The 11,169-nt window shown below is 33.1% G+C and overlaps 1 protein-coding gene across 1 annotated transcript; it reads right to left on the reverse strand.

The window, feature by feature from the left end:
* Positions 1 to 9,433: 9,433 nt before the first annotated feature.
* Positions 9,434 to 10,560, reverse strand: LOC110031380 (transcriptional regulator SUPERMAN-like). The gene has a single exon (XM_020734550.1). It carries the CDS (start codon positions 10,227 to 10,229, stop codon positions 9,546 to 9,548), a length of 684 nt encoding a protein of 227 aa, XP_020590209.1. The 5' UTR covers positions 10,230 to 10,560; the 3' UTR covers positions 9,434 to 9,545.
* Positions 10,561 to 11,169: the final 609 nt, after the last annotated feature.

An 11,169-nucleotide genomic window follows, 5' to 3' on the forward strand; every position in this document is an offset into this window, starting at 1 on the left:
TAAAAAGTGAAATACATATCTTCATGCGCAGTTAAGATGGAATGTTTGTAAAAATTGAAGTTTAGATATATAAATACATATAAATTGAGTGGAATGGATGTAAGTCTTCCAAATTTTTATTGATAATTCATCAAAAAGTTGTGGATCAAAGTAAAAAAAAAATAGTCGGCAGAGTATGAATTTAACTTTTTTTTTTTTTTTTGCAAAATTTGTAATAAAAATTGCAATAAACTATATCAAAAGTATATATATTAAATTTAGGATAAATATAAAACAAAATATTTGAGTTAAAAATATTAGTTAGAAAATGAGATTAATGAACAAACAAACACAAGTTTAAGCCTCTTGAAAACAAACTAACAAAAAAGTTTTAAGAAAAACACATATTTACAGATAAACACTTGCTGAAAAATATGTTCAATGAATATAAATATTCATTTTTTACTACCCTTTTGATAATATTCCCTAATTAGCCTCTGCTCCATCTTCATCTCCCTTCTTTACCATGTTACTTTATCTTGATATGTAAGTGATAGGTCTTTATTAGAAGTGATTATTAATTATTTGAAAGGCCGCTACAATTGGGATCAATATCTCTATGTATGTTATTAAACCCACCCACTATTTTCTTATTAAAATTTGAAATGGTGGAAATTTACATGGCTAGAATTTTGTTTAGGGTTTTGAAAATTAAAATACTTCATACGGACATCTTCACAACTCACCACATTAACAACTACGACCTACATGATTCACGGCTTATGCAACTCTGGCCCCAACTGTCTATTGATGTCATCACAGCTCGCCACAATGACTACATGACGGGCTACGACCTACGTGGTCTACAGCTCGTGCAACTCCCGACTCTTGCCTCTTGGCCTATGACCGTCATCACAACTCACCATTATGGTCTATGTGACCAACTATGACCGAAGTGTCACACAACTAGTGCAACTCTCGACTCCGACCACTGCGACCAATGGATGTCATCACAACTTATCATGATGACCCACGTGACCAACTACGAACTAATTGGTTCATGGCTAGTTCGGCTCTTGATTCCAACTGCTACAGCCTACGAACTTCATCACAGATCACTACTACGTCCCATGTAACAAACTACGGCCTATGGTGCTCATAGCTCTTACAGCTTTCTATAAAAAAATAGCACTTCCGAAGCAACCACCCATAGTCCACACTATCAAATACTGCAATGACTTTCAACTACAATCTATACAACAAAAAACACTACAACCACCTTCTATAATATTCATGATAGACTATTTCCTCCATAGTAACCGATTACGAAACGTGTAGCTTTTATCTTCAATTCCATCTCCACTCTTGTTTGGGTTAGCTTGATAGAGACCTGGATAATAACATTGGCAATGACTCTAGCCTCAATATTTAGATTAAGCGTAGCAACCTACATAAAAAATGAGTCCTCCTGGGTAGTATAGGTCAATGCGCTGGAGGAGTTGGAGGGATGAGCGTCGTAGGCCGATGCCTGAGATCCTATGCTATAGAATCAACTCTTTTTTCTTCCCTCCAATAGCCTCCCTCCATAGTTTGTAGTTGAACGAATCACAATTTATAATCATAATGCCATATGACTCCTGAGATCGGCTCTCTTTCATTCTCTGAAAGGTCTCCTAAAAAGACAAGATTAATGAAGGTTAGAGGCTACAAAAACGTTAATACTTATTTGAATTGTAAACTAAATAATATTTTAAATTACCTGGGTTGCTTAAGATCTATAGTCTATCCAGCTCTGGTCTGATTGCAGTTTATGAGTGTGCACGTGTAGCTCAACAACGGATTAATATCGTCTCATTGTTATAAAATGTCAGAGTAATATAAAAATTAACATCCAGTTAGTATACAATAAAAATTAAAGCATAAATTAATTCTTATCACTATCCTTTTATGCTTTAAATGTGGTATCACCCAACCAGTATGTTTGGAGGCCCCCTTTAGAGCAGCAATTCTGTTTTGTCTGCTCCCTCTTCTGTTGGTATTCAAGAGAATCTCAGGACTTAAGAAGCAAGGCAAACACATCCTCACCACAAACAATCCACTATCCTTTATTATATTAATTAATATCCAAGTGCTATTTTTATATATATAAAAATTATCATCATTTTCTTTGTAATACCAAACATATATAGCCTTTATTATGATATGCTTCTTCACAATACAAATATGTGCACATCAATTGGCACTAAATATTAAAAAAAAAATTTATGTGTAAATATTGTTTGAGATATTTTCCATTTTATCATTGACATGCATAGCTTTTTTATATCCTAATATTCAAAATAGTAATCCATCGACTTGCTTACATATCATATTTAAGAACCCTTTTGAGTTTAAACAATTGCATGCTAAAACTTGTTTTCTAGCATTGTTAAATATGTCTAGATAATGAAATATAATATATTTTCCATTCGTCGAACTGATGTATTTATGCGTGTCACAATCAAACTATTGAGTATTTGATAAAAATGAGAAATATGGGTTGGGTTTCTATCATAAATTTTATTGTTTAAGTAAAAAATTGAAAAATGGATGAAAGTGGGTGATTGAATAGTAAATCGCAAGTTTAAGGTGTTTTATTGAAACCACCGAACTAATATATTTACGTGTGTCATAATAAACTATCTAGTATTTCATAAAGATGAAAAGGGGAATTTAACTGAAAATTTGAAGGTTTATGTGCGAGATACGTAAATGAATAAGAATTGGGTTTTACGCGAGTAAATTTCCAAAATGAAAATTTTGGGTTGGGCTTTTAACTGAAAATTGGATATTTCAGTGATAATTTGAACAATGAATGAAAGGGGGTGGTTGATTATTAAATAGCGAAATTTTGATGATCTTCATGCAATAGCCAAAAAAAACTAAACTCTAATTTTTTAGTAAAACAGAACAACTAACAATGCACAAAAAAAAAAAAAAAACGGTTGAAATTAAATAAAAAACATAGAGGAAGATTCTATTGGAATTCACCTTCGATTTGAGTCAAATAACGCATGAAGTGGATTATCGTACCAGAAATCCGGCCAAAATCGCGTGCGAGGGTCGCCGGGGTCGGAGGTTGAACGCACGAGTAGAAAAACTTGAAATGAAAAATTACTGCATCGGTATAGAATATTAGAGCCGATCTGACAGCTTTCGAACAAGAAAAATGCCATCGGTTTATAATATCTTAATAACCGATGGGTAGGTCATTGGATTATATCAAATAACCGTTGGAATTTAAAGATGGGATAAACAATGAGTAATATTTCTGACGATAAGAGACTCTCGGTTTATCATATGCAAAGAACTGATGGAGAAAGCCTGTCGGTTCCTACTTACAGGTCGTCAGAATGAGTTCTTATCCTGACGGTTTTTTTTAGCATGTTAAACGTAAGTGTAGAAGTCTAAAAGCAGTCGGAAATTATATAACTTATTTGTGATACAATAAAAGCCGTTAGTTTTGCCACTGATTTTTAATAGTTTTTTTGTAGCGATGGATAAATAAATCATTATGTTATTTGTATTTATTGTGTGCAGGTTGTGAAAATATGATCATTATTTTGTATTTTTTATTTGCTACAGATTTGCTTCGGCAATTCCGGTGTTATTCCTTCAACTTTTTCCCGACACACTTCGATACAATCCGATGCTAATAAGGATGCAAATTTGCATCCGCAAACATTCGACGCCAAGTCCACGATTAAAAGTTGCGGCAGCACAGGACACGTAGAAACTAGTTAACGAAGAGCTTGACAAATGCTAACCTAACACAAATGATTTGCGTCGAATATGTTCGATGCTAATTGCATTATATACCACAGTTTTAATGTCAATCTTACGTCAAATGCAAATCCGATGCTAAAACTATTTATAATCTTTTTCTACTTGACCTTATACATGTGTCAGATTAAAAAAAATGTGTGTGACCATAAAAAACAATCCTCACGATGGTGACTCAAATTTAAACACAAGACAATTACACCTTGATGGTTTATTATAAGGGTCATTATAAATAATTTTAGTAGTCACATATTATGTGGAAGACATAAAAATTAATTTTTATCGTACACATTTTCTTCATGTAAAATGTAGCTAAATGTATTATTCTTGGTGAGAACTATTTCATAGTCACTTTGTTCTTAGAGGTTTAACAATTAATTTGCTACTAAAATTTTTTATCATTATTTGTCAAAGAAGTGTGGCTAACTTATCATATTTAGTTTTATCACTTTTTGTCACATGTATAATAGTTATAAATTTATAGAAGCTTGGGGAAAGATAATAAAATGTTGGTAAATATTTCCTTCACATTTTTATGAAAATAATGGATCATAGTCGGCAATTTAATATCTTATAATTTGCAATAATTTTTGATATATTATGGCTATAAGTAAGAGATTCCTTCAAATAATGTACTATGTGAATTGCATATATAGAATACTTCTATTAATCTACTTTAAAAATTTGATATTGGGCTAACCTTATTCTCTAATCACTTTGAAATTGAAGAATTAATTTCTTTGATAAGGCACATAAGGGGTACGTTATTTGTTATGGCGGGCGTTCTAGCATTCCAGTGCCTCTTCAAGGGCGCCTCAGTGCCTATAGTGGAATCTTAGCGCCCCTAAGTGGCACCTGGATGCCATAACAGTGCCTAGACGCCTATTGCACTGAACACTGTCAAGTCCAACACCGATTCAAGACTCAATTACATGTCGCAAGTTGCTCGTTTTTGAGTTAAAAAGAGAGCATTCGTCGTTCCAGCGTTCATGAGAAGTGCGGAGACTCCGAAATTATGACTTAAATTCAACCCGAGTGAATGGAAAGACAATGCCAAGGAATAGCGCTCCGTCAACCCAAAAGTGGTTTCTCTCTAGTTTGGGATTTAAGCCCTGGTTTTCATATGAATTTTGACTCTCACGGAAGTCTCTCGAAGTGTGTGTAACAAGTGAGAACTTGTGTGGAGCAATGTTTGCTGGTTGATGATGGATTTTAATTTATTCTCTTGTGCAATCAAGAGAGGAAAGAGCATCCTAAATTGTTATAATTTTCATGAATGTTGGGAAAAACTGTGAGCGTGGTGTAATTTCGTACATTCCTCATTTTCATAGTGAAATTTTTTATATGGTGTGGCCCCGTGATATTTTCCTGTTCCTGAATTTTTTCGCCTTAAAACTTGTTTACTTTTTTGAATTTTTTGTGATGTACACTTCTATTCAACTTTTATTCATGATCTCTTGAATCGTTGTTTTTCGTAGTGTGATTAATTTGTTTGTGAAGCAAGTAAATCAAGCTTTTTCGTCCCAACATTATTGAATTTATTTTCCAATTAAATATATGAATAATATGCTATTGAAGATATATCAAGTAATTTTCCTCTCCAAGAAACTTTAGCATCTGAGTTGGAAAAAAAAAAAAAAACCAATGTTATAACCGAATATTGCCTCACATTAATTAATACTCCTAATAAGTGGTATAGGATGAAATGATTTACTTGTGTTTAAGTGCTAAAACTGGTACATTTAATGTCTTTCATTTGACAAGACATGACTATCATGGAGATCTCTTACTAAAGAGGGAGATTTTTATGGCAAACTTCATATTTGATTTATTCTCCTATCAGATAGTTCAATAATACGTTGGCGTAGATAAAATCATATACTTCTTGCCCTTCATCTTTCATAAGCTTAAACTTTAGAATTTAAAATAACTTTGTTCACTAATTTATATGATCTAATTCTTAAGTCCTAATTTACACCCTCCGGACTTTTCAGCCACCCAAAATATAATAATCCATCATAGAGCAATCTCACTATTCACTCACCATGATATGGGAGCTGTACATACTTGATTTTGTCATTTGGCAGAATTGAATTAAATAATAATATTCCTGCAGTCTGAGCTCATCATTTTCTAAAATGAACCCTCAAAGCAATTTTGGAAAAGAGAACTTGAAGGCATTTATATTTCAGCATAAATATGGCAATTGTCAGAGAAACTGCAGGCAGTCCAGAAAGAAAATGGAAAATGCAGTACAATGTACTCTTCCATTTTCTGAATTTGAAGTAAATAAATAAAATAAAATTAGTAATAAACTTCAATTTTTTTTATTTAATTGTGCTAGAAATGTATATGATTTGATCAGTAATTCAGATTCATGCCTTAGAAGTACCTCTTATTTCCTTAGCTTTTTCTTTGTTGAATGCTGCTGTTTTCTGAATATTTTCAGCATACACATTTATGACAATTTCAAATTAATTAAAATGGTGGTTTTCCATGCTTATATAAATCTCAGTGGTCTTAATAACAAAAAGTGAATAGATATTAAGTGATTGTTTTGCATTTTCTATGATGTGCAACTAAATTCAATGGCTTTCATTATATTTTGTACTGTAAAATCATAGTTTTGAAGAAGTTTAACTGTCGATAATATCAATAAATGTTTCAATTATGCTTCGATTTTTATGAAATTATGATCATACAAAAGATAATCTTAGTCACTAATAGATTTAACGACACTGTCAATATTTTAAAATAGGTGTGGCTGACAGATACATTTATTATTTAAACTTTCTCAAAATCTGATAAGTTTTTCTTCTATAGATATAGTGCAGCTCATAAGATATCCCCACATAAAATACAAAGCATTTAATTATTTTTGCGAAATAATAAGAAATATTTAGTTTTTTTATTAGATTGATTACAAAAAGATGACTGCAACATAAAATCATTACTGCGTTTTATTTAAAAACCGTGCAGTAATGAGTTTAAATTAAGTAAAGTTCTGTAGATAAGACACCTTGTTGTAACTTGAAATTTCAACATGATGCAGCTTTTAGTATTAAATTCAATTACAATTAAAGTCTCATATTTAATCTCACTTTTGCAATTAAAACTTCAGTTGTCTTATATGGCAGAACACAATAATAAAATTTTATAAGAGAGAAACATGATGTGCTCTTCGATCTATCCATCAATAAACTACATTATGCATGGATGAATTATTCTGTGAAACATAAAATACACTATTTGTCACAGGCATATGAGTGAGAGAATCTACACATACCTTTGGCATGCAGAACAAATGCTCTCACTCACTGACTGTTGTCTGAGACAGCTGATAAACAATGGCAGCTGAGAATATTAAAATAAAAATTAAAAAAAAAAGATTCTATAAACCCTTATCTCTAATTGAACTTAGAGACCCATGTGTGCATGGGAAAGCATCTCTCAATCTCCCTTACCTACCATATCATTTTATTTTGAATGCACAAACTCCAATAAAACCTTATTCGCTGTCAAATTACTCTCTCTCTCTCTCTTCCTCCCATGTTCCTATCTACCCATTAGCCTGACCCACTTCATATCGACTTGACTGATGACTCTATATTATCCTCAGAACTAGCCAGACAGTGATAATGAATAGCTCTGAACAAATAAAAGACAAGAAACAGTCATTTCATTATTTAATACATGATTCTGATTCTTACACGGAAGTAGTTATTTTTGGAAAACGAAGAAGCTTACATCATGTTTCAGTTTTTATCTCATAAATCATTTATTAGTGCTGCTTTTCTTTATCGGTTTGTAAGGTTCATAACTATATCTGTGGACTGAAATCCTTACAAGAATGTCTGCATTGCAAGGAAATTAAAAGCCATATGAGGTATGTGAGAGTTAATAGGGGTAGGTTTCTGTGTGATGATGGAGTAATTATATGAAGGCAGAGGCATTCATATAATTGCTAAAGAAGGAACAAAAGGAGAAGAGTTGGGGGTTTGGTTATTCCTTTGTGGTATTTATAAAGATATCTTTTCTAATACTATAATTGAGTTATTCCATAGTGGTGGTTGGGATTTTTGGGTTGTGGAGCCACAAAAAGAGTAAAAGGACAGAAAGCTAATAGATGAATTCACACTGAGAAAGAAGAGAGAGAAAGAGAGAGAGCAATGGGGAAACAGAAGAGAAAAGGGGATCAATGTACTGATCTACTACATGCTATACATCTCAGTTGACAGTAGAGGCACATGTACACTGTTTAACGACCAGAGCTGGAATGTGTCAGCCAGTTAAACTGGAAATAAGGCAACACAACAAAAATCTCACTACTTCCCATGCACTGACTTACTTGCTTATCCCAATGGTTACTTCTCTCTCTCTCTCTCTCTCTCCAAAGAAAATAAGCTACATTCTGCACAAGTAAATTGATTTGAATATTTAGGCTTCCTGTTCTAGTTCTGTGATGTGAATGCAAGAGGGCCTTTTCCTATTACATCAAAGTTTATAGTTTTTCCAATGGAGTACTTTTATAAAAAAATAATTATAACAGCCAATATTTGCATTGAGTTTTGTATTCATAAGGCTCTCTTAAAGGATAGCCTTGGAAAGGCCTCGTAATTATGAGAATATAAATCTCACTATGAAGTGAATGAAGATGATGAAATTTCTCATTGTGATTTTCATAAGAAATTTCTTATTGAAGCTCATAGTCTACTCATGAACAGGTGTGAGTGTGCACACAAGGTATTTTAGCACTTTTTTAATAGAATAAATCTCTTCTAAATGTTTTAAGAAATTTAAAAAGATAATGAGACATTGTCTTCTTTGTAAGAGATCAGAAAATTTCAATTTGAAGAAAGTCACATATTGACAGGCCGACTCAAGGCAATAGTTTCTATCTTGATAAATTGAAAAGTTATTAGATGAGAAATCCTCATGCATAAGAATTTCAGTACAACATAATTGTATTAATCATATGTACTTATATACTGATGAAGTACGCATGCATACATTATCCGCATCAAATAATTTCTAGACAACTTGGGAGCACATTATTTCAGTTATTAATCTTTTTTTAATATTTATTGTATTTTCTATTTCTATTTCTTGCTGAATCAAAACTAAAAAATGTAAGATTTTTCATAAGCAAAGTAATTGTAAAAGCTGACAGCAACTGCAATAAACTATGTGGGACAAGAGTTATGTAGCATCCCATGTCAAATTATTTTTCATTTATAAGTTAAATCCAAGATTAAGCAAATTCTGAAACAAATTTTCACCTACACAACTGCTCTTTAACTTCATTATGCAAGCTTAAACTTTTACATAGATGGAGAAAAAAATTGTTGTATTAATTTTGATTCTATGAAGTAATTACTTTAAAACAAAGGTGCTAGAGAAGAACCCATAAACATCATATCTTAATCATTGCAAATGGATGCAGCTAAACCGTTAACATAGAATCAATTCTATCACTAAATTTCTCTTGAAAAATTAAAATTCCTAAGAAGAAAATTTTAATTCAACAATCTTCAGATGACATATTAACTTGACTTAACTCCTCATCCTACAAAATTTGATTTTATGGTCAAGGACTTATCCTTCGGCTAAATCCAAAATAAGAAACGGGGATCTACGAGGAAAATAATACAGAAGTGAAAGAGCATGCAAATGGAATTAATTGATACAGAACACGGAATATATCATTGAAAATGTTCACTCATAGTTACATAAGATGAGCAATACTACTTAACCTTAGGCAGATCTCCCAGCCGAAGCTCAAGATCCAAGTCCTCAACTTTCTCAGGACTTAGATTGATGACCTCATCTTCTGCATATTCCTGCAGCTTTTCCTCATCCACTAAAAATGAATTCATCTTCATCCTCTTATTACTGTTTTTATCCTCTTCTTCCTTATCTAACCGCCGCTTCGACCCCAACTTAAGCTCTTCTCCCCACAAGCAGTGTATTGCTGAATAATTGACATCATTGACCACTTTCCTAGAGGGAGGACTGAAGAGAGCTACCTGGGCAAGGGATACATCAACCCCAAAATTAGGGTTAGGGCTAGGGTTTGGAACACCAATATTGATATGGTGTCGATCATCAATATCATCTTCTCCAACCATAGATGACTGTTTTAGCCTTGCTCGATCTCGCCGGTGAACATTCATGTGGCCGCCGAGAGCTTGCGCCGATCGAAATTCCCTCCCACAAAAGCTACAAGAATAAGATCTTGGAGGCCAAACACAGCCACCCAATAGTCCTGCAGAGTCTTCAGCAAAAGCTTTCTCCTCCCATGATTGGTTATAAAACACGGAGGCAGAAGGGATCGGAGTACGAGTAAGTGAGTCGAAGAGAGGTGGACTTGCTGGGAATTTTCTTCTTGTCCACATCCAGTATTTGGCTTGCTCCATTGCACTGTGCATGGAAGAAGGAGATCAAATCTGTAGAAGATGTAGCTTTAGATGTTTATTATTTGAGAGGAGTTGTTGTGAGATTGGTGGAGAGGTGGATAGCTAGAGCAAAGCATCTACATCAAACATGGGGCATGGAAAGCTACAGAAGCATCTTGCTGGTTATAAGGAAAAGAGAGAGAGGAGATCAATGGTGGTTTTATTAGATGCTAATCTGTGCTATTTCTTTTAGCTCAAGTGTTCGGTTTTGGAGGTATAGAAGAGCTTTCCTTGTGGAGCTACTTGCTGTCGGACAAAATAGAGACGTTGGATATTTCTATTTTTCCATTCTTCAGTAGTTGTAGTTGCAGTCGTCATAGCAATACTGTTTACATAAAAAGCATCGCATAAATGAAGCTCATGAATGGTACGTAAAATGGAAATATGTTTCATTTACTAGGGAATAAACTTGCTTGTTTTGTATATAGAGATCTTATTTCAATCTAAAAGCATTTATTAGTAGCAAATATTTTTCTTTTATATTTAGCAGTCTAACTTGGAGGCACATGTTTTTTTTATTTAATATTTTTAAAGGGAGACATCACATTTATTCAGCATATATAACAGGTAGATTAAGATCAGTTATAATTATAAGGTGGGCAAGAAGTCACATCCCTCTATCATACTCCTTCCCCTAATCATAAAACTTCATAAAATTTCATTTTATGTTGTAAAAAAGTTATAATCATAAAGTCTTGAATATTGATTAAGTAACAACCTAAGTTTCATAAGACCCCCATCTTGAACTACTCTCATCCTACCATTATTGTTGCTCACTCCTCTCTGACATTGTGATTTTCTCTCCCCACTAAGAGGTGAGTTTTAAGCCTACATATGAAAGAAGCCGAAGTCATCTCCGCAACTTTACTAGAGTTTTAATAGTTTTTAATCAATAAAAAAAATTGAGAGAAGT

This window comes from Phalaenopsis equestris, unplaced genomic scaffold (assembly GCF_001263595.1).
Source record: "Phalaenopsis equestris unplaced genomic scaffold, ASM126359v1 Scaffold000803, whole genome shotgun sequence".
Classification (NCBI taxonomy): Eukaryota; Viridiplantae; Streptophyta; class Magnoliopsida; order Asparagales; family Orchidaceae; genus Phalaenopsis; species Phalaenopsis equestris.

Coding starts and splice junctions, on each gene's coding strand:
- LOC110031380 (XM_020734550.1), bottom strand. CDS start 10,229: ATGCACAGTGCAATGGAGCAAGCCAAATACTGGATGTGGACAAGAAGA.